Here is a 23957-nt window from a genome sequence, read left to right as displayed (position 1 = left end):
CGAATAAGTGAAGATACATAGAACAAGAGAAAAGGATAATATTTCAAAGGGGGCTCCTTGATTGGTTGTTGCTTTGCCCTCTTTGAGTGAAATACATGGAATGAATGAAAAAATCCTCTTTAAAATTTCCAATTCGCAAATATGTTAAAATCAAGCATGTAGCTGTGCTTCTTGCAAACGCCTGTCTTTTATGTCACGGCATCAATGAAAGTGACGCGAATATAGTTTGGAGCTGAGCTGCGACAGGAGAGAGAAACATAGGTTTGTGGATTGCTTTTAAACAATTACGGAATATGATAACTTTTATATTCTGCCTACAGAGTGGCTTTACTCCGAAATTCCTCTTCATTTTCATGAGAGCGGAAGTGAATTAAGTGTTCGTAACTACAAATCGTCTGACCAGTAATCTCACGGAAGCCGAATGTAGGACTATATCCTTCTTTAAGATTTGTGCATTCGCAATTATGTTTAAAACAAGCATAAACTTGTTTTTCATGCAAACGTCTGTGGTGCGTGAAGTATCTTTTATGTCACGGCGTTGATAAAAGTCACGCGAATATGATGTGTTCTAATTGGGCCAAAGCTTGAACACGTGTACGTCGTTTGATGAACTTTTAGTGAGAGCTTGCGCTCAATATTTACGAAGGAGCTTCAGATGACTCGGGCCGATCATAGTCGGAGCTGAGCTGCGACTGGAGATAAAAATCAAGGTTTGTGGTTTGCTTTTAAACAATTACTGAACATGATAACTTTTATAGTCTGCTTAGAGAGTGGCTTTACTTCGAAATTCCTCTTCATTTTCACGAGAGCGGAAGTAAGTGCGGTGCTCGTTGTAAACATGTCTGGAGATCTTATGTTTCAGATTATGTTAAATATCTGATACGTTTGCTAGACTCTCCTCGTATAGTCGTAAGCTAAGCAAGGGAAATGGACGAATGTATTTTGTGCGGCATACACGAAATCTGTAATGTTTTCCGGTTATTAATTAAGGGTTAGCACCATGAAATGGAACCTCCAAAATATCGGACAAATGCAGCCTATTTGCTGATCGCCTTTTTAGATCCCTGTTTTAATCTCATGTCGTTGATGTAGTGATCGGTTTACTGTTCAAGACTTGTTTTTGCAGGCACGTGGGATAAAGCCGATTTTAGAATGTTTACAGTCCATATGTGTTATCTTAGATCAACTTTGTTTCAATCTCATGTCGTTGGCGTAGAGTCCTTTGTTTTTATTCCATAAAGTAACCAGCGACAAGATACTAAGAGCGAGATATGAATTTGTTAAGGAAAGTGAATACCAAGGTTTTATAATTATATATATAATATATCTGAGTGAGATGATCATCCGACTTCCGCCGAGCTTGACTCTCTGACACTTAAGTCCCTTGGATTCATTTTTGGTCGCTGATACTGCAGGCTCCGCAGAAATTTCAAAATAAGCTTTTTTGAATGATGAATGAAGCATCATACGACTTGTTACTTGCGTGGGATTCATGAACATTGTGACACTGACACTCTAGTTGAAGATTTTGATTTGTGCCTTAAGCAAGTTATAATCTAAATTGTCCTTTTACATTGCAATTCTTGCTCGACATAACTATAAATCGTCTGAGCAGTGATCTCGCCGAAGTCGAATGTATGATCAAATCCTTCATTAAGATTTGCTCATTCCGAATTGTGTTCAAAACAAGCATAAAGTTGTTTTTCATGGCAACGTCTGTGGTGTGTAAAGTATCTTTTATGTCACGGCATCCATAAAAGTCACGCGAATATGAAATGCATTCTAATTGGGTAAAATCTTGATCACGTGTACGTCGTTTGATAAACTTTTAGTAAGAGCTAGCGCTCAATATTTACGAAGGAGCTTCAGATGACTCGGGCCGATCATAGTCGGAGCTGAGCTGCGACTGGAGATAAAAATCAAGGTTTGTGGTTTGCTTTTAAACAATTACTGAACATGATAACTTTTATAGTCTGCTTAGAGAGTGGCTTTACTTCGAAATTCCTCTTCATTTTCACGAGAGCGGAAGTAAGTTCGGTGCTCGTTGTAAACATATCTGGAGATCTTATGTTTCAGATTATGTTAAATATCTGATACGTTTGCTAGACTATCCTCGTATAGTCGTAAGCTAAGCAAGGGAAATGGACGAATGTATTTTGTGCGGCATACACGAAATCTGTAATGTTTTCCGGTTATGAATTAAGGGTTAGCGCCATGAAATGGAACCTCCAAAATATCGGACAAATGCAGCCTTTTTGCTGATCGCCTTTTTATATCCCTGTTTCAATCTCATGTCGTTGGTGTAGTGATCGGTTTACTGTTCAAGACTTGTTTTTGCAGGCACGTGGGATAAAGCCGATTTTAGAATGTTTACAGTCCATATGTGTTCTCTTAGATCAACTTTGTTTCAATCTCATGTCGTTGGCGTAGTTGTCCTCACGGCATCGATAAAAGTCACGCGAATGCAAAATGCGTTCTAATTGGGCGAAAGCTTGACCACGTGTACGTCATTTGATGAACTATTAGCAAGAGCTTGCTCTCAATATTTACATATTTTTTCATGAGAGCGGAAGTGAATTCAGTGTTTGTAACTATAAATCGTCTAACCAGTAATTTCGCTGAAGCCGAATGTATGATTATATCCTTCTTTAAGATTTGTTCATTTGCAATCATGTTTAAAACTAGCATAAAGTTGTTTTCATGCAACGTCTGTGGTGCGTGAAGTATCTTTTTATGTCACAGCATCGATTAAAGTCACCCGAATATGATTTGCGTTCTAATTGGGCAAAAGCTGGACCACGTGTACGTCGTGTGATGAACTATTAGTAAGAGCTTGCATACAATTTACGAAGGAGTTTCCAGATGACTCGAGCCGATCATAGTCGGAGCTGAGCTGCGAAAGAATAGAAAAAATAAGGTTTGTGGTTTGCTTTTAAACAATTACTGAATATGATAACTTTTGCAGTCTGCTTTGAGAGTGATTTTACTTCGAAATTCCTCTTCTTTTTCATGAGAGCGGAAGTGAGTTCAGAGTTGGTTGTAAACATATCTGGAGACCTTTCGTTTCAGATCGTGTAAAATATCAGATACGTTTGCCAGACTCTTCTCGTGTAGTCGTAAGCTAAGCAGGGAAAATGAACAAATATATTTTGTGCGGTTTAAACGAAATCTGTAACGTTTTCCGGCCGTGAATTAAGGGTTAGCACCGTGAAATGGGACTTCCAAAATATCGGATACATGTTGCTTATTTGCTGATCGCCTTTTTAGATCCCTGTTTTAATCTCATGTCGTTGGTGTAGTGATCGGTTTAGTGTTCTTGACTTGTTTTTGCAGGCACGTGGGATAAAGCCGATTTTAGTCTGTTTACAGACCATATGTGTTCTCTTAGATCAACTTTGTTTCAATCTCATGTCGTTGGCGTGGTGTCCTTTGTTTTTATTCTATAAAGTAACCAGCGACGAGATACTGGGAGCGAGATATGAATTTGTTAAGGAAAGTGAATTTCAATGTTGTATATTGATATATAATACATCTGAGTGAGATGATCATCTGATTTCCGCTGAGCTTGACTCTCACTCTCATTTAATGGAAAATGTTTTAGGGGATCGTTTTGTCTTCTTGGAAAACTTCATAGTTAAATGAGAAACTTTGGCACCTAAGTTCCTTGGATTCATTTTTGATCGCAGAAACTATAGGCTCCGCAGAAATTTCAAAGTAAGTTTTTTGAAGAATGAATGAAGCATCATGGAACTTGTTACTTGCGTGGGAAACGCGCAATGAAGATAGTGACACTGACAATGTTAGGTAGAAGATTTCGATTTGTGCCTGAAGGAAGTTGTAATCTAAATTGTCTTTCTAAATTGCAGTTCTTGCTCGTGATAACTATAAATCGTCGAATGTATCACCAAATCCTTCTTTAAGATTTGTTCATTCGCAATTATGTTTAAAACAAGCATGAAGTTGTTTTTCATGCAAACTTCTGTGGTGCGTGAAGTATCTTTTATGTCACGGCATCCATAATAGTAACGCGAATATGAAATGCGTTCTAATTGGGTAAAATCTTGATCACATGTACGTCGTTTGATGAACTACTAGTAACTGCTAGTGCTCAATATTTACGGAGGAGTTTTCAGATGACTCGAGCCGATCATAGTTGGAGTTGAGCTGCGACAAGAGAAAAATTAAGGTTTGTGGTTTGTTTCACACAAGGTCTGCATGATTGAGTAATAAGATTTTTTTCAGGTGTGCGCTAAAAGAGAACCTACAGTTCGAAATTCCTTTTCGTGTTCATGAGCGTGGAATTGAGCATCGCTATTCGTAGTAAACATGACTGAAGATCTAAAACTTCACGTCAATTAAAACGATTGAAGTTAGCTAAGCAAGGGAAATGAACGAATAAATTTTGTGCGGTTTAAACGAAATCTATTGCATTTTACTGCTGTGAAATAAGCGCTGGAGCTGTGAGATAGAACTTCCAAAATATTGTAGAAATACAGCTTTATTGCTGATCCATTTTTACATCCCTGTTTCCATCTCATGTCGTTAGTGTAGTGATCGATTAACTATTCAAGACTTATTTTGCAGGCAGAGCCGATTTTAGTCTTTTTACAGTCCATACGTGTTCCCTTACATCAACTTTCTTTCAATCTCTTATCGTTGGCGTAGTGTCTTTTGTTTTTATTCCATAAAGTAACCAACGACAAGATACTAGGAGCGCGATATCAATTTGTGAAGGAAAGTGAATCCCAATGATTTAAAATTATGTGATATATATATGAGTGAGATGATCATCCGACTTCCGCTGAGCTTGGCTCTCGATCTCATTTAATGGAATGTGTTTTAGGGGATCGTTTTGTCTACTTTAAAACCTTTGAAATAGTAGGAAAACTTTGACACCTAGGTTCCTTGGATTCATTTTGATCGCAGAAACTATAGGCTCCCCAGAAATTTCAAAGTAAGTTTTTGTGAAGATTGAATGAAGCACTAATAAGCGACTTATTACTTCCGTGGGACACGCGCAATGAATGAATGAAGCATTATGGGACTTGTTACTTTCGTAGTGACACTGAGAAAGTTGCAACCTAAATTGTCTTTTTACATCGCTATTCTTGCTCGAGAACAATAACTTGTCTAACCAGTAATCTTGTCGAAGTTGAGTGTATGATCAAATCCTTCTTTAATATTTGTTCATTCGCAATTATGTTTAAAACCAGCATATAGTTGTTTTTCATGCAAACGTCTGTGATGCGTGAAGTATCTTTTATGTCACGGCATCGAAAAAAGTCGCGCGAATATGAAATGCGTTCTAATTGGATAAAAGCTTGACCACGTGTACGTCGTTTGATGAACTATTAGCAAGAGCTTGTGCTCAACTCACGAAGGAGTTTTCAGATGACTCGAGCCGACCATAGTCCGAGCTGAGCTGCGACAGGAGAGAAAAATTAAGCTTTGTGGTTTGCTTTTAAACAATTACGGAATATGATAACTTTTATAGGCTGCTTAGAGAGTGGCTTTACTTCCAAAATTCCTCTTCATCTTCATGAGGGCGGAAATAGATTCAGTGCTCGTTGTAAACATATCTGGAGACTTAGTGTTTCAGATCATATGGAATATAGGAAATATTTGCCAGACTTTTCTCGTATAGTCATAAGCTAAGCGAGGGAAATGAACGAATATATTTTGTGCGGTGTAATCGAAATCTGTAACGTTTTCCGGTTGTGAAATAAGGGTTAGAATCGTGAAATGGAACTTCCAAAATATGGGACAAATGCAGCTTATTTGCTGATCCCTTTCTAGATCCCTGTTTCAATCTCATGTCGTTGGTGCAGTGATCGCTTTAGCGTTCCTGACTTGTTTTTGCAAGCAGAGCCGATTTCAGACTGTTTACAGTCCTTATGTGTCTTCTTAGATCAACTTTAGAAGGGGACTTTAAAGCACGATCGAGTATTTCACTTGGCTTAATAAAAAGAAAAAAGTAAAAGCCACTTTGGAGATTAAGACCAATTATGTTGTTCGGGTACGGAATCAATTCTTTGTGACTTTAAAATAAATGTGTTGAGGATTTTTATGGCGAATTCAAGGATTCTTCTTTACTTGGATTTCTAAGACCCTGCATGCTTATCCGAAGTTTGACGTCACCAAATCACATGTCTGTCTAAGACCATTTGCTTTCATTCCGTAAAGTATCCAGCGACAAGATGCTCGGAGCTCGTTGTACATTTGGTGAGGAAAGTGAATCCCAACATATATTAATGATATATAGCGTATATCAGTGAGAGGAATATAAAAAGTAACTTTACTTGAAATTAATAATAAATTTTACCAGTGAACATCTGAGGGTTCGTTTTAAATTTTACAAAATTTTAACTTATTAGCTACCTTGAAAGGAAAAGTAGAAGACTTCTATAAACATTTCTCGGATAATTTATTAAACTCGCTCACATTCCATGAAGAAAGAGTTGCAAAAGTCTTCCTTGTAGTCAAGAATCATGTTGTGTGCCACAGGTACTAGACCGTCTATAGCTGTCAAAATTACCGCGCGTTCTAGAAAATTTTAGTTTGCGCGAATGTAATTCATTTCTTTGCATTTTCCTCGCTACCCTTTTAACAACTTTGTGTTATTATTAGCTAACTTTTTTATACGAGCGATACTTCCTTATGCCAATTTTCTTCCTTCACAAGATACGGTACGACCGTACGAGATGCTAATTTTAACTTGCGTGGTCAACTGTACCGCGGGCACGCCAACGCCACGGCTTTGTTTAGTAGTCCAGTGGTCAGTGCACTTGGCTTCGAGTCGGACGACCCATGTACTAGTCCTGGCCGGGACAAGGCGTTGTGCCCTTGAGACGTGCTCCGCTTTTAGGCTTGGCTAAATCTATATATTAAAGAAATGTTAAATGGTTTCCGTGTTTACATAGCCTGATGTAAACACGCAGGAGGTTGGGAGAACACGAGATAAGCGTAGGAAACCACGACGCGAAGCGGAGTGGTTTCCAGCTTATATGCACATATGTTTGTTTTTGGATATTGTCTCAATCTGTTTTGGGACTTTAGGAGTTTATTATTTATGTAGCACTCTGAATTGTCTTCATTCAAAAAGAAGTTTTATTTTCAAAATTTTTTTAAACCTACTCTGAAAATTGCAATGCAATAGGAAACTTTTCAAGAAGACAGTTGTGGAAATATGCAATTTTTGCGTACATTTCGAGCCTGAAATGGGTTACAAGAAATTTGTAGGGGTATAATGTAGGTTTTTCAATATTGAAAGTTTGTGACAATGTTTATATCATGAACATGAAGCTCAGTTGCTTGCCATGTTTGTTTGGGCCTTTCGACAAAGCTTTGCTCTAGGTTAATAGTTCCAGTCTCATCACATGATACAAGAGAAATTGTTCAGATTATCAGTGAAAACCTTACTGGAAAAATCACTTTTGTTTCTCTACACTAACAGTCATTTTTGCGTACATTATTATTATTTCCACAAATGTCAAAACATGTGTTTTGGAACCACTTTAATGTTTTCACAAGTGTCCTAAAAAAAGTAGGAATGTTTTCCCTTCTACAAGTTGTACATTTAACAAAATCCAGCATCTCTATTTCACAAAGTCGAAGTTTACAACCATGGAAGAGAAGTAATGCCTCAGAATTTGTCCCATCCCCACCTTTGCACATAATTGATAACCTGTGCAAACCTTTCATATCCACTGCCGTACCAAGAGCGCTAGTCGTAGTGACTAAAACACTGTTATAGGGATCTTAACCTATAACCGCATGGCCTGTCCGTCAAAATAACCTCTTGGGATTGGCAAAGGTTCAGTCACAGCATATTATATGAGAAATATAGGAAGAAATAAGCCTACATCTCGTCCAATGTTTTAAGCAACATTTTAATGCCTGCAACCATTGTCTTTTACACGAACCTTGCAAACTTTTAAATGTGCTACTCTTCTGGTTCTGAAAGTGTCTAGTATAATTTCCAGTAAGGTTTTAATGGATAATCTGAACAATTTTTCTTGCATCTTTTGTTGATACTGGAACTTTTCACCTTGTGCAAAGTGTTGTCAAAAGGCCCAAACAAACAGGTCTTTCTAGCATTATACTGGGAATGTACCATCTTGAAGGACTAATTCTCGTCTTTTTGGTGTAATGAGGGTGTTATTATACATTCAACTTACTATCTCTTTTCTGATTGGCCAAAAGCGTACTGTGAATTTTCGAAAACAGCATCTGGGATGTCATCCAGCTGCAGATTATACAATAATCATGTCAAGGTCACTCAAGGTCATGGCTAACCATGTCATAAACAATGGTGGTGCATGATTCCTAAGGGTAATCTTGTCAAGGTTGTGCACTTTATGTTGCTTGCTGTCAGTGAAGAAGCAAAAACATGACTTCCAGGTCTGCTTCGTTGACCAACACAAATTGTTGAATTTTGTGTTTTACAATTGTAATGTTTTCTTCAGTTAAACTTATATATTGCTATTTACTTTCCCAACCAGCTTTTATTTAATTTTTCACATATTTTCTTATGCTTAGATTTTTTTTACTCAAATTATGTGCTGCTGATTTGTATTATTTTACACATTTAGAGAAAGATTTACAAGTGCTTATTTACACCAAACTGCACTTTCAGTCATGTTGTTACCTATACTATTTTTTTTTTTAATATTCAGGAAATGACTACTGATCTTGTTACTCCCCCAAGAAGAAAAAGAAGGAAGGTTCCTAATGATGAAGAAGTACCCAGACTGGTGACAAAGAACGTCGTAGTTCTGCGTAGGGGTCAAGTGGATGAAATGGGTGACACAGTGATGATGCCACACACCACCATTGACATGTCAAATATAAAAAGAAAGGGACAGTCTAAAAAAATAAATTTTGAAGGAAGCGAAAGATCAGAAGATATAGGCAAGAAATTAGTGCAAACTTTTGATTTTCTTGCTGGCAAAAGGTAATTTTTTTGTTTTAACAATAAACTTTAAAAAGCTCAATGAGCAATGTCTAAGGGGACACAAGAGACATGATTTTTTTCACCTGGATTCCTGAGTTTCCATTGAGAAACGTCAAAGCAGGGAATGATTCCTTATGTAAGGGAAAAATGTTAATGTCAGAAAAATTTAGATGATGAATTCTCCAACTGCCAACACTAACTTAAGACCCTGGATTTTACTGGGAAGGAATGTGTGAAGGAACAGTAAGATCCCTGAACTATGAAATACCAGGGGGTACTAGGTCCAAATTTAAATACTAAGCATACACACAGACATCATTTCCTTTTATTTATATAGTTTATAATGAGATAGTCTGACATCAAGGCTGGAAATTGAAAATCATCAAATGAAGAGGTCCCCTTCTCTAAATAATTGTTGCTCCTTGACTGAGGTGATCAAGAAACTAAAAGGGAACTTAATAATACATAGTGAACAATGTTACTTGAGTGAAAACAAATAAGAATTGCCAGGAAAAAAATATCCGTAAAAGTTATTCAGAACTATTATTATCATTACATAATTATTATACTTCTTAGTGATAAATACTTTTTATCAAGTATTAGGTTTGTCTTGAGCAATGATATTTCTTGGGACAACATCTGTGGCATTTTTTAGTAATTTTTTTTAAATTTTGATCTCTAGATTCTATTGTGCAAAAGCGGCAAAGGGAAGATCACATCTGGACTTTGATGGTAATCGTCGTATTTGGAGTTTAGAGGAAATCTGTGACAATCTTGAAGGAAACTCAGCACTTTATGTTTTTTGTGAGGTTTGTAAATATTGAGGCAATGTGCATTTGTTTGTGAATATTGATTACAATCTGACCATACTTTTTTTCAAGTGGTTGTTTAATTGATAAAGCCTTAGCTGCAAGGCTGCATCAGCATAAAATTTCATGAAGAAATTATTTTTTTAGCTTAATACAACTCAGCCAAATGCACTTTCAGGATTAAGGTCAACTATGTGCATGTTTTTTCTGATAAATGCTTGCTACCCTTTGAAAGTAACAGTCAAATTTATTGAAAGTATTGATGTATTTTAAGTGATAGATAGACTTGGGAAAGGGGAATAAGTTATCATAAGGTTAATAGTTAACATTACACCTTAGGTGGAATTTGACAAAAACTTTGTCCTCTGAAAAACAGGCTGTGCAATTATATTTGTTAAATTTGCTGTCAGCCAATACATTTTAAGTTATTCCTCTCAAAGAGAAGATGCTGTTGCACTGAGATTTATTTATCAAACTTTACCCATTGTGTCTATCTTGTAAGAACCAAATTAGTTGACACATCATTTTAAAAGAGTCCTATTAATTAATGTGTTGAATAACACTTCTGTTTCTACCACATTCTAAATCATTGACAAGACCTCCCCTTCCCCATTCAATGTTGCCTCTATATAGCTTAAAGTTTATGGAATTACAATACAACATTGTTTGGGGGAGGGGGGAAGGAGGCATGTAGTTTAACTAAACAAGGGCCAAAGAAATCAAATTTAAGGAATAGTGGATTGAAAAGATCAATGTGTCAACAATTCTGTTGCCTATTGTGGATACTTTTAAAGACTAGGCTGTGAGTACTTTGTTTTATGAATTTTGAATTACCATACAGATGTGATATTAAGGCACAGTGAAACTAAAAAAATAAGCTTGAACTTTTGGATGGCTTTTACAAAGGTTTTTTAGCCCAGAGCTCCAAGTAGCTAGCCCAGAATTAGGTTTTCATAAATTTTCCAGGTGGTTAACTACTTGAATTTGCTCCTACAAATAATAAATTCTCTTAAATCTTATCTTCGTCACTAAAGTAAAAGCAACCAATGTTCCAAAATTAATTTGTTAATGGTAGTCCTGTGATGTTAGGACTTGTGACCAAGTGGAATGATGTGCTTTTTGGGCTGGTAGGCCATTAAACCTGACCAAAGTTGTGATTACCTTGACTTTTCTGATGTTCTGGGCCACTAGTGTTATGTGGTGTCAGGGTAAACTGGTATTAGCTTGTCAGCAAGACATATACAATGTCGCAGCTTTTCAACAGAGTTTTATTCTGTTAGTTCTGAGCAGAGAGCAATCACAATAGCATCTCTTAAACCAAGTGATCCTTGTCAAGTTTATACCTATTACATTGCAGTGGTAGAGTGTAACACCTGGAGCAAACAAATTACAACTGTTTGCTGTTCTTCCTGTACAAAACTTTCTCTGCCTCACACAGACAGAGTGGTCCAGAGCCAAACTAGAACCTGACAAACAGCCTGAAAATTAAGAGCAGTTATTAGTGTGACAAGAGCCAGTCAGAAAAAATCATACCCAAATAGGGAAATGAGCCTGATACAAGCCAAACATTAGCCTGATAGCACAAAAATAATCAGTGATGTAATTGGCCCAAAAAAAATTCCATCCTAGAGCCTCTTTTCAAGGAGGTGGGGGACCCCTGGTAGGTGAATTAACCCACATAGGAGGGCTAACCTGTCTGTTCATGTAAATATATCTTATTCTATGTTGATTAATATGTTTCCATGATTGGTGGGGTAACTTGTCTTTGTGGTTTTCCTGGTCTGCTGGGTAGGGTAACCCTGTCAGCCAGAGTCACAATTTTCCTTGTAAACATCTCAAGGTGGGGTAACCTTCCTAGCTGCATGGGGTTGCATTCATGTTACATTTTGAAACAACCAGTAGCACCTTCATCTTGGGCAGCTGGGGTTGTATAATTTTATTTAACCCTTTAACTCCCAATATATGATTGTTAATTCTCCCCTTTAGCTGATACACATTTCCTTGTAAATAAGTCATGAGGATTTGGTGTCAGATCCACTTCTCCTAACCTTTACCTGTGATAAGTTTCAGTATTCTCATGTTGGCTGGGTGATGTGTAGCTGTGACAGGAAGAAGTTACATGTTAATCACTTGTGGGGTATTTTATCAACCAGGGATAGGTCAGTTATCTCACATAAATGGGGTTCCCCATCTTTATGTAAACAAGCCCTTACTTCAGCCTAAATTGGGCTTTAACAGCTGAAATAAATATATATGAATAACAAAATAGCAATTAGTCATAAACTCATTAAATACACTTATACACTAAAATGGATGGAATTCACCAATGCTTGCATACATTTACATGTTTAAAGCATTAACTTTTCCTTTGTATACTGATAAAATGTTAAACCTACAAATACATTCTTCAAAATTTGACACATTTATGGTGAGCAGTTTGTTATATTCTTCATTATGATAAAGTAATTACACCAATGGGATTATCCCTTTACATCGGTATACATTTTCTCCACACTGTTCTTTTTACATTTTCTATGGTACTGACAAAGAGAATTTGTTTAACAATCAAGAGCTTCTTTAGTTGGTAATTATTTCCTTTATTCTCATGACCTCAATGTCTGTTTTAGGGGTGATAATGATAAGGGAAAATAGTTACTGGTCACTCCTGGGGGTTAAAGGGTTAAGTCTAAGTCTAGTTTTGTTGATGAAATAAAATATTCAAGTGAAAGGAACTTTTATGGAAAACTTAGAATGATATGTACTAATTCATGACTGCTAAGAATGACCTTCTCCATGATTTTTATTTTTAACATAGTTTTGATCAGATGATTACATTTAAAGTTTTTTTTTGGAAAATCACAGTTGCATTGAATTGTGAGCTATTACTTTACAGGAAGAAAACAGTGATCAACATCCTTCACTTATAGAGCAAGTGGAAAACATGCAGATCTCAAGATATGTGAGTACTGCTTTTCCTTGTCTCTTCACAGGAAGAAAACATGCTTAAAAAAAGCTCTGTTTAACTTTGAAAATGTAGTTGTCTTGAGTTACTCAACTAAAAGTAAATGTTTCACTGGAGTCAGAGTTATGCCCTTGCTGTTGTGTATTATTGGAGCAAGCAGTGTTCAAAAATTAAAGAGCAATGCAAATTGAAAAGTTTTTACCTTCACCTTACAATTTCCTGTTTTTTCCCATAAGTTGTAGAAGCAATTTTGTGAACCCTTTCTTTCCAAATACTTTAAAAACTCCAAAATGAAGTGAATTGTTCCATATTTCTGGGTGGCTTCAAGTAACTAAATAAATTGTTGGGGAATTTTTCAGTCTCCTTGTGGAGAAAGCTATTTTTGTGCTTTCCCTCCTTCAATTCATTTTGGACTGTAAAATATGCATGATATCCACATTTATTTCATCTTTATCTTAACCTATTTTTACCTTTAGCATCTAGCACATACTAAGCCAGCAATAGGGACTTTACTTTATACTATGCTGAATATGTTGCATTTGTTCTTTACCAAGGAATCTTCATCAGAAGACCATACTGACTCAGGTTTTGAAACATTGGATATTCCTGAAGGTGATGATGGCTTTTGTTTTTTAGAATTTTCAATTAAATTTCATTCAGAAAATGAGTTCATTTTCTGAGTTTTGGTAGGACTTTGAATGTCACTCTTTTGTTTGCTCCTTCCATCACTTCCTGTTAATTTAAGTGAATCCCCTAACCAGTGCATGAAGGTTTTGTAGTCTTTGTGTACTCTCACTGGTCAGCTAGTTCAATGGAAATAGAATAAGAGAGATTTGAGCTTGGTAAAGAAATGGAGAAAGATGTTTTCTGTCTTGTCACAAGGAAGGAACTTCATAATAGACCTCCTTGTAATATACCTCACTCACCGTAAAGTCTCTGTGGCTCAGTGATTAAGAGCATTAGAGTGCAGAATCCAAAGTTCTGAGGTTCAATTTCTCAAGGGGTCTCAGAATTTTTACTTAATGTCCCATGCTCTTGGTAGGACAAAAACATCTTTCTCCAGTTCAATGGGAATTTTAAAAAGAGGGCAGCTGTTTGCAGCACTTCACAGGTTGGAAAATTCTTCAACTATAGATGCTGCCATCCAAATCTTTCTGTATCTTCCTATGTCACATTGTGACTCACAGTCACTCTATAATATTTGCACTGTAAGGTGATGATTGTATGTTTACAGGGTCTTCTCTCTCTTACATCTGATAACATGATAACAAATTCCTATAAGTTTTCTGCCTTGGAACAAAAAGAAAACAGTTTATGTGAACACAAGTGTTTTTGACTGATTACATATTAAGAAATGATGCAGTGAATTGAATGAGTTTTCTTTTATCTCAGAGGAGCACTCGATTATTTTTGTGTGCAAAAGTGGTACTGACCAATCTAGCCACAGATGTTTGCATAAGATAACTGAATTTAATAAATCAGCCAAAAACTTTAACTGTTCCCACGGTTCTTTTTTCAAATCAGATCATAAACAATTGAAGCAATTCACAATGTTGGGTTTGTGCCAGAACTCCCTGTTTTGCACTACAGGTCCAGAAAGAGGTCAAAAAATAACTCCCCAGCACTGCATGAACCCAGTGACCAATTGGATCAGTTGCCCTCTTCATCACTCTTTCACAATACATTTTCTGAGTTATGTGGCTCACAGACACTCTGATCTTGGAATTAGTTGCATTTCTTGTAATGTCTCAAATGATCCTAAATGTTGAAAGCTTCACTTGCCTACAAACGTGTGTTCATGCACTGTTGGAAATGCTTATTTACCTTTTCTTTCTAAGACCCTTCAAGACATAGAAATCCACTCCTCAGTAGTACTATTGAACCCAGTTCTCCAGAATCTGATAAATACAGACCAAATAGAGATGTTGAGGTATGTTGAAAACTTATTACTACATCTAGTTGTGTTATTTTGCATCAAATTATAGAAAGTTCACAGTGAGTACTGCATTCTTTCTATATAAATATATATTTATTATACATATATATACACCCAATTTTAAAAAATGGTGCAATTTAAAAATATATACAAAATCAGGAGCCCACGCATGACAGAATAAATAATTGGGACAAATGCTTTTTTCCTTTAATGTGAAACATACATGTATCTGCCTCAGATTAATGAAAATGAAGGGAGTTGTTTCTCTAAAGCACAGGGGCAGGCTGGGTAGGTTTTGAACTAGTTTGCCTGTAAGTTGAAAGAGGCTTCTTAGCTTACTTTGACAGTGTGCTGTTTTGCCTGACTGATTGTTAGGTTTATGCCCTGTTGCTGCTCAGTTAGTGGGCTTAGGCTATGTAGCTGGAGGTGGTTGAGTGTCAAAGCATCAGAGTTGGAAGGGGGTTCTATTGACAATGCAAACACTTGCCTACCAGTCAGTCAGCGCGGCCAATTAAAGTGTAGGGGAGGCCTTAATTTGAAGGCTAGTACCTGCACATGCAGCCCAGCCATTGGCCTATTCAAGGATGGGTGTCTACAGCTCGTTTGCAGGAGGGTTAGGTTTCTGGAACCCTCCTCAACTGGAATTACTCTGAGGTTGAAAGGGGTTTGTCTGACTCATCTTGGTGGTGGTTTTGTAGGATTAGTATTCAGCCTTGTGTCTTTTCATACCTCAGCCATTGGGCTAAAACTCCATGGCTGGAAGGTGGTTAAGTGTCAAAAGCATGGGTCTCAGTGGGAAGAGGGCTCAATTGACATTACAAACACCTGATGGCTGGGTTTTTACACATGAAGAGAGGCATCACCTGCTTTCAAGCCAGGTAGCAGACTGGCAGCTCAGCTTATGGTGGGGGGGGGGGAGAGGGGGGAGGGAAGGGGTGGAGATAGATTTTGTGCTTATCTGTCACAGTCAGGCTCATGCCCTGCCACAGGTCCACCTGTGGGCTAGATCACTGTGGTTGTGGGGTGAGGGATTTGTAGTTTCTAATATAGGGGGGCTTGGGGAGTGACTTTGCCGTGATCTTGGGTATGTTTTGAAGAAACAATTTAATTCCTTGCAATAAAAACAATGGCCAAAGACAAAGTGCTTGACACACGGTTGCATGACACAGAAGCCACTAGCATGAATGCAAATATTTACATTCTAAGCAGAACTCAAACTCAAATGAAGCTGCTCTTTAGCTTTTCTGATACTAAAATAAAATTTGATCAGGTGATTTGTGCAACTGAGTTGTAGAGTTCCATAAAATTGTATTCCTTCCCCCTCTTAGAGTGACCCTATGAAATGAAAGAGGATAATCTACAGCTGTAATTCTTGGGGAATAGTTTTATTGTTAGCATGGTCAATCTCTTCTTTTCTTTGGACACCAAATTTACCACCATGACTTTAGATTGTATGTTTTACATGGTTTCAGTGGTCTTACTCTATCAGTGAAGAACTTAAAAGGAATTTCAGTGATTATTCAGAGACTGAAAATTTAATTGAGGCTATTGATGCTTTTGAGCTTCTACCCAGTAAGTATAATTAACAGAACAGAAATTAACATGAGTTATGTTATACATATGGATCGATAACTCTCAAGTTTAGTTCAAAATTTTGTAATCCGTTGTGTTTTGAGTTGGAAACATTTGTTTTGCTATTAGTTTGAAAAAAGGAAAAGAATTTGGGAACCACAAATAAAAATTGGACTACAACTTGTATCTTTCCTCAGTATGGTTATTTGAATAACCTTCGTTTATATAGTAATCGGTATTACCATAGGACTTGACAAAAAACTTGAAATTATCAAAAGTTTCCCCTCAAATCTGAATTTACTGAACTAATACTGGAGAATATCCTAAAATCTTTAAATACACAAGCTGTCATGCTGATAATGTGTTTCACTTTAATTTCATCAGTTGACCATGGTTCAGAGAGTAAAGAAACTATGCAAGATACTCTTTCAAGAAATTGTAAGCTATAATCAATAATAATTAGTAGTTTTACAGTATTAGTTTGAATCCAGGAGTAATATTTGATTGTTTTCTCTGATCATCCGGGTAAGAGTAGACCTTTGATGGACTGCTGTTGGTGATAGGCTTAAGTAAATTATGCCAGCATAATTTTGGGCATGATGCTGTACTCCAAGCATTGAGCATAACTTTGGCGTAACGACTAAAAAATTCTTGAGCATAAATGCAATTAACTGCATTTCTAGTACTCTTATCATTACATTTTCAAGGTTGTTTTCAGCATATACATCTGAAATTCCATTTCTAGAGCTATTTATAGATTGTTTATTTATCTATGATAATTCTTCCATTTTTCTATGAAAAAATGAGATATTAATAGCCCTTATCATGTATATGCTTTCATGTTGCTAGCCATAATTATATATGCCCGTTTTTGCAGCTCAAAACAATGCAGGGGTTGAAGAGACAAACCAAGATGTTGTGCAAGAAATTTGTAAGCCAGAGTGTAATTTTAGCCCTTAAACTCTCAAGATTAGATTATTAATTCTCCCCTTTAGCTGATAAACATTTCATCGCAGATTGATATGAGAAGTTGGTGTTAGGTCAAGATAATAAGTTCTACCTGATACTGTAATTTTGAGTATCCTCATTACTTTTTTGCTGGATGATGTTTGGATTTTATAGGGAGAAGTTACAAGTTAATCTCCTGTGGGAGTTAAAGGGTTGATGAACTCATTGGAAGGGATAACCTATTTTTATCAATAGTTCCTTAAAATCTAGCCATTTTCCTGATATTTGCAAATGAAAATGGTATATGTCTCAATATCATTTTGAAAAAAAGGGAAATTGAACACTATGTTCATAATTGTTCACTTAAAATTATTTTTATTTCTTAGCCTCTTAAGAATTGTTTTGAAGGGCATGGGGAATTTTTTCGAAACTGTGCCAGGGATTTGAATTTTATTAGTCAGGAGTGGAATAAAAAATGCTCTGATGACATATCCCATTTTGTCATAAAACTCCCTGTAACACTTTTCTTACACATTTATTCCCTAGTCAGCTCTGTTCATGCATGTTTTCTCTTAAGTGGGTTTACTTAGTACCTTTGTGGGTGCACCAATAGTAGTAATGAAATTTCACATGCTTAAATTAAATTTTGCTTTCATGTCCCTCTCCAGTCTAATTGTTTATAAAATTTATAGCTCATCCTCAGATGGAAGGTGATGAACCCAACCACATTGTTGAACAAGAACAGTGTAAGTTTGCATTTTCAATGATGGTTATTCCATTAAGAAAACTAAAAGTTCATTAGAATTATGAAATTCCATCTTTACTCTGCTGTTGGAGAATACTGGAGAACATCCTAAAATCTCTAAATTCACAAGCTGTCATGCTGATAATGTGTTTCACTTTAATTTCATCAGTTGACCATGGTTCAGAGAGTGAAGAAACTATGCAAGACACTCTTTCAAGAGATTATAAACTATAATCAATAACAATTAGTAGTTTTACAGTATTAGTTTGAATCCAGGAGTAATATTTGATTGTTTTCTCTGATCATCCGGGTAAGAGTAGACCTTTGATGGACTGCTGTTGGCAATAGGCTTAAAAAAATTTATGCCAGCATAATTTTGGGCATGATGCTGTACTCCAAGCATTGAGCATAACTTTGGCATAACGACTAAAAAATTCTTGAGCATAAATGCAATAAACTGCATTTCTAGTACTCTTATCATTATGTTTTCAAGGTTGTTTTTAGCATTTACATCTGAAATTCCATTTCCAGAGCTATTTACAGATTGTTTATTTATCTATGATAATTCTTCCATTTTTCTATGAAAAAATGAGATATTAATAGCCCTTATCATGTATATGCTTTCATGTTGCTAGCCATAATTGTATATGCCCGTTTTTGCAGCTCAAAACAATGCAGGGGTTGAAGAGACAAACCAAGATGTTGCACAAGAAATTTGTAAGCCAGAGTGTAATTTTAGCCCTTAAACTCTCAAGATTAGATAATTAATTCCCCCCTCTAGCTGAAAAACATTTCATTGTAAATTGATATGAGAAGTTGGTGTTAGGTCAAGATAATAAGTTCTACCTGATACTGTAATTTTGAGTATCCTCATTACCTTTTTGCTGGATGATGTTTGGATTTTATAGGGAGAAGTTACAAGTTAATCTCCTGTGGGAGTTAAAGGGTTGATGAACTCATTGGAAGGGATAACCTATTTTTATCAATAGTTCCTTAGAATCTAGCTATTTTCCTGATATTAATTTTGCAAATGAAAATGATACATGTCTCAATATCATTTTGAAAAAAAGGGAAATTGAACCCTATGTTCATAATTGTTCATTTAAAATTATTTTTATTTCTTAGCCTCTTAAGAATTTTTTTGAAGGGCATGGGGAATTTTCTCAAAATTGTGCCAGGGATTCGAATTTTATTAGCCAGGAGTGGACTAAAAAATGCCCTGATGACATATCCCATTTTGTCATAAAACTCCCTGTAACACTTTTCTTACATATTTATTCCCTAGTCAGCTCTGTTCGCGCATGTTTTCTCTTTAGTGGGTTTACTTAGTACCTTTGTGGGTGCACCAATGGTAGTAATGAAATTTTACATGCCATGAAGCTTAAATTAAATTTTGCTTTCATGTCCCTCATCAGTCTAATTGTTTATAAAATTTATAGCTCATCCCCAGGTGGAAGATGATGAACCCAATCACATTGTTGAACAAGAACTGTGTAAGTTTGCATTTTCAATGATAGCTATTCCATTAAGAAAACTAAAATTTCATTGGAATTATGAAATTCATTCTTTACTCTGCTGTTGATCAAAGAGATACAACCACTATGCATTACCTATATATTAAAAGTAATAAATCAACTACATTCATTGTTACAGTTGGCACACAAATGAAGCTGTTCACTACATGAAATTTAATACTGAACTGAAAATGCGACTGATGAGAACCGATTTGGAGAAAAAAGAGATTTTAGTTGGAGTAAAATAATATAAGATCAACGGCTATAAGACAGGATTTTTCACAGTTCTTTCAAAAAATCAAGTTTTAGATCAGTATTATTGAGTCTATGTTCGAGAGTTAAATTTAAAAACATCTGAAAAAATTAAGCAAACAAGCAAACCAAAAATAAAAATGGATGACTTGAATGAAGTACAAGATCAACAGCTATATAAGGTAGGATTTTTCACCGTTTTACGAAACAATTTACAGCTTCACAAGAATGAAGAACATCTCATCCAAGAGTCAAACTTAAAACTTTAAAAATTGAGCACGCAAGCAACCCCCCCCCACACCAAAAAAAACAAACAAAACAAAACAAAACTGAATGACTTGAACTTAGTATATGAAGGTTTCCAAAGCAAAGGGTCATTTATCAAGGGAAGAAAATCTGGTGTTGATTTCATTGTCGTGAAGTACTTCATTCTTCAACTATGCTAAAATGTGTTTCCCATAAGTGTACTAGTACAGAGTTGTCACATGGAGCCAAATCCTATCCATTAGCAGCTTGAGGCAGTTCTGAGGCCGAGGCAGTAATTTGCCATATCAATCATTTTCTAACTTAGTATGAAAACTGATCCTTCATGATGGTGTAATTTGTCTGGAAGGAACAACCTATTTTGATCGATATTTACTTTAAATCTATAGCCATTTTCCTGATATTTGCAAATGAAAATTGTACCAGTGTCCTTTCAGAAAAACGATGAATTTGACCCCATGTTCATAGTTTTTATTTAACATAATTGTATTTCTTAGCACTTCTAAGAACTTTAGTAAAGGGCATGGTTATTTTATTGAAAATTTTCAGGTCAATTGGTTCTAACTACAAGTGGACTTAAAAAACCTCTGATGAAATCCTAATTTTTCAAAACTTCCCTTAAACATTTTTCTTGCATATTTATTCCACTGGTCAGCTCTGTTCACGCATGTTTTCTCCTTAGTGGGTTATAAGAACCTTTAAGGGCACACCAATGGTATCAATGAAATATCACATGCCATGAGACATGAATTGAATTTTGCATTCATGTCCCTTACCAGTCTCATTGTTGCAAAATTTACAGCTCATCCCCAGATGGATGTTGAGGAACTTAACCAGAATGTTGAACAAGAACAGTGTAAGTTTGCATTTTAAGTTCCTCTATTTTTTTTTTCTGCGAAGAATAAAGCATCTATCCAGGGTATTAACAATGTTATGTAATTGCTATATCACAGTTTCCAGTCTAAAAGTTTTGTAATGAATGAAGTTAACCATACATTTGAGGCTCAGAATAAAGAATATAGATTTGATTTTGATTATATCTAAACGGGGTATTCATGGAACTTCCCAAGGGTGCATGTTTACAGGCATGGTTGACTGTAAACTAATTCTTCTTGAAACATTTAACCCTTCTGATTTATGTAATGGTTGATAGTTATCATTTGATGTCATAGTATTATCCTTTTGACATTGAAAATGATGTTTTGTAATGGTTCCTACTTTTTCTAGTGGTTCATAAGATCTGTCCTTCATCAGGTCCTTTAGAGGTTAGTTTTGATTGTTTTATCTCCCTCTTGTTTTTATGGAGTTAAAAAGTAATCTGAGCTTTGTAGCATGCACTCTGGGAGCTGGAAAGGATTGTTTGTGGTACATTGGCATCATGCAATGAATTTTGAAAGAGCTCTCTGATGTTATGTAACGTAATTTTTCGTGTGCAGGGTGGAGGGGATTTCCAGATATCTTTGAAAGAAGAACTTCCAGAGCACATTCGGTATGGATATGCCTATTTTGGAAATGAGCAGGTAGCTTTAACAAAGTTGAACAAGTTAACCTTGGAAGGGACAATTCCAGGTAACCATCTGTAATGTTTAGTTATGAATATGACAAATTATTTATTTGCACATCACATTTTGACCTTGACTTCCACTGCTCTTGTATCGATCCAAATAAAATGAGTGTTAGTTTGTGAAAGAGGAAATCATTCCTTTTTCTTTGAGAAGAAGTTTTGTAATCTTTCAGATAAATTATGAATACATGTACCAAATTCAGATCAGATGATCTATGGTTTACAGGGTGGGTGATCAACTGATCCTCGCATATTTTATGTGAATTATCACCAAAGGATCAGTCAAAAGTGGAGCCTGGAAAATATCTATGAGCTTTATCAAGGTGTCAGATCTTTTTTTCAGGCTTAAATTTGTGCAAACTTCTATCAATTGATATTATGAATCGCAGTGTACTGGTCAGGATCAGGTATTTGTAACATATTTGATGTCATACTTGGAATTTAGAGGATTAAAGCTGCCGTAACTACTGTAACAGTCGTCTTCTATCTGTTAAATTCAGCTGCCCAAGAACCAGGTGTGGTTAAAGTACGTGTGTTTTCAGACACTGATGAGTTTTTGGGTGAAACCGATTTTGAGTATGAAGACATATTGAACACAGTTGTCTTCCAAGCAGTGCAGCTTGGCCCAGATGGTTTGTCTAAGCTGTTTGCTCTGATGGGAAAACATATGTGGAATCAAAGGTCATCTGCAACTCAGAGCTCATCTGCCAAGCAAAATTCAGGTGAATCTGACTAAATTATGTTACACACATTATTAATATAGGCAATGATTTCCACCAGGAAGAAACAACCCCCTCATTTTGATTTGTTTACCGATCTAAAGCAATGAAGGAGTCCTACAAACAATACATGGATACAATTATTCTAGCTTTAATGGACTAAATTAGCAGGTGAAGCCTGAGCAATGTCCTGATAGCTGGCTACAATAGTAACAAGCATACTTACACAAACACTTTTTTCTACGATGTCAAGAGCATGTTCATATCAACAAAACAACACGAATAGCTCCTTTCTGAGCCTGTCAGCTGTACTAAAGTACAGCATTAAACTCTTCACATAGCAATCGAGTTAATATAGCCATGTTGGCTAAAATGTGGCTGATAATGTAGCTAGGCCCTTAAATTCATTCTGGCTTTTCAACAGTCATCTCATGTACATACAGATTAAGTGATTGCTAAAGTTATGATTATTCAGGATCAGAATATAGAGGAAAGGTCATATACATTGTGGTAGTGTGCCTCAATGTTCTGTACTTTTGATATGAATTGATAGGGCAAGCAACAGGTGCTCTGAATGATAGTTGTCAAGACAGATCTTCACCAGTGGAGAATACAGTCATGGATGACGAGTATGAAGACCTGGTGCAACACTTCCAAGATTTTGTGAAATGGTAAATCCATTAAATTGTATTTGTATTCAGAGATTAGTGTTTCAGAGTCAACATTATTTTGGTCTCGATAGAAAAGCATGGTTTTAGTATTTTAGTCCTTTGCTCATTGATGAAAGTTCTGCTTTTAAAAAGAAAGCTAGACATACAGACAGACGGTAACTGTGAGGGTACATAACTTAAACTAACTCTGGTTTTCTCTAATCAGCTCTACATTCCACTCCAGCACCATGCAAGCTGCATGTTTCATTACAAACATTGTATATTTGCTAATATTGAGTTATTTACAGGTTATCAGAGCAAAGCTTCCACCCAATTCATTCCAATACAGATACGTGGTTGAAACTTTCAAATGCTTTTGATGGGTTGTGCAGAAAATTGGGTTAGTCTAAATGATATTAAATGAACAGGTGATGCTCTTTTTGCAGTCCAAAAACTCTACCTATTTGCAATCTTTTGTGGTTACTCCATGCCTGCCCTTCCTTGGATTTAACACTATTTCTTAGTTATAGATAATTATGAAGTTGATTTTATCTAACTTTTTCTACACCCTAATATTCCTGTTATCTCTTCATGATGATTTCAAAAGGAGTAACACTTTTGCTGTTTTGTACAAGTTAAGGTCTCACAAAGCCCACTCATTAAGGTGTGATTTGTTCTTTATCGCAGCTTGCTCTCACGATGAAGAGAATTTTAAGGGCAATCAACAGACATGTTCTCAAGAAAGGGAAGAAAACTATTTTGCTGATGCTGAGAATTCTTCATGTATGTCATCTGAAGATGACAGCGCTTCACTGTCTGATCCAGATAACTGGAGTGAAACTTTCAATGGTTGGTGATTTTGGTTTTCATTTGATTGATTTCCCTGTTTCATAATCAACCCAGTTGTCATAAAAATAAGTGCTTTTGAGATTCAGAAAAAATCACTTACATGGGGAAAGGTAAGTGTTATGTGTCACTATGGGGGTTTATATAAACACTTTGTATATATGTATTTAGTAAACTGTTTCACACATACATTTCATGTTGGCTGGGATGATCAGAGACAATT

At 36.0% G+C, this 23957-nt stretch overlaps 1 protein-coding gene across 4 annotated transcripts in view; it reads left to right on the top strand.

The window, feature by feature from the left end:
• Positions 1 to 1850: 1850 nt before the first annotated feature.
• Positions 1851 to 23957, top strand: part of LOC131791930 (uncharacterized) — a 50826-nt gene continuing 28719 nt past the window's right edge. Inside the window, exons 1-19 of one of the 4 annotated variants that reach the window (XM_066172314.1) lie at positions 1851 to 1924; positions 8676 to 8953; positions 9636 to 9762; positions 12656 to 12721; positions 13279 to 13336; positions 14563 to 14654; positions 16133 to 16232; positions 16617 to 16670; positions 17110 to 17163; positions 17873 to 17926; positions 18589 to 18642; positions 19365 to 19418; positions 20758 to 20811; positions 21183 to 21220; positions 21392 to 21524; positions 22020 to 22241; positions 22792 to 22909; positions 23197 to 23288; positions 23576 to 23737. In XM_066172314.1, the coding sequence (XP_066028411.1) occupies positions 8679 to 8953; positions 9636 to 9762; positions 12656 to 12721; positions 13279 to 13336; positions 14563 to 14654; positions 16133 to 16232; positions 16617 to 16670; positions 17110 to 17163; positions 17873 to 17926; positions 18589 to 18642; positions 19365 to 19418; positions 20758 to 20811; positions 21183 to 21220; positions 21392 to 21524; positions 22020 to 22241; positions 22792 to 22909; positions 23197 to 23288; positions 23576 to 23737 (1807 nt within the window). In that variant the 5' untranslated portion in view covers positions 1851 to 1924; positions 8676 to 8678. Of the gene's footprint in view, positions 1925 to 2806; positions 2918 to 4078; positions 4187 to 8675; positions 8954 to 9635; positions 9763 to 12655; positions 12722 to 13278; positions 13337 to 14562; positions 14655 to 16132; positions 16233 to 16616; positions 16671 to 17109; positions 17164 to 17872; positions 17927 to 18588; positions 18643 to 19364; positions 19419 to 20757; positions 20812 to 21182; positions 21221 to 21391; positions 21525 to 22019; positions 22242 to 22791; positions 22910 to 23196; positions 23289 to 23575; positions 23738 to 23957 lie in introns of those variants that run through there. The other 3 variants (XM_066172315.1, XM_066172316.1, XM_066172317.1) reach the window with 3 other exon arrangements.

This window comes from Pocillopora verrucosa, chromosome 9 (genome assembly GCF_036669915.1).
Source record: "Pocillopora verrucosa isolate sample1 chromosome 9, ASM3666991v2, whole genome shotgun sequence".
Taxonomy (NCBI): Eukaryota; Metazoa; Cnidaria; class Anthozoa; order Scleractinia; family Pocilloporidae; genus Pocillopora; species Pocillopora verrucosa.
This window is presented reverse-complemented; position numbering and strand designations above follow the sequence as displayed.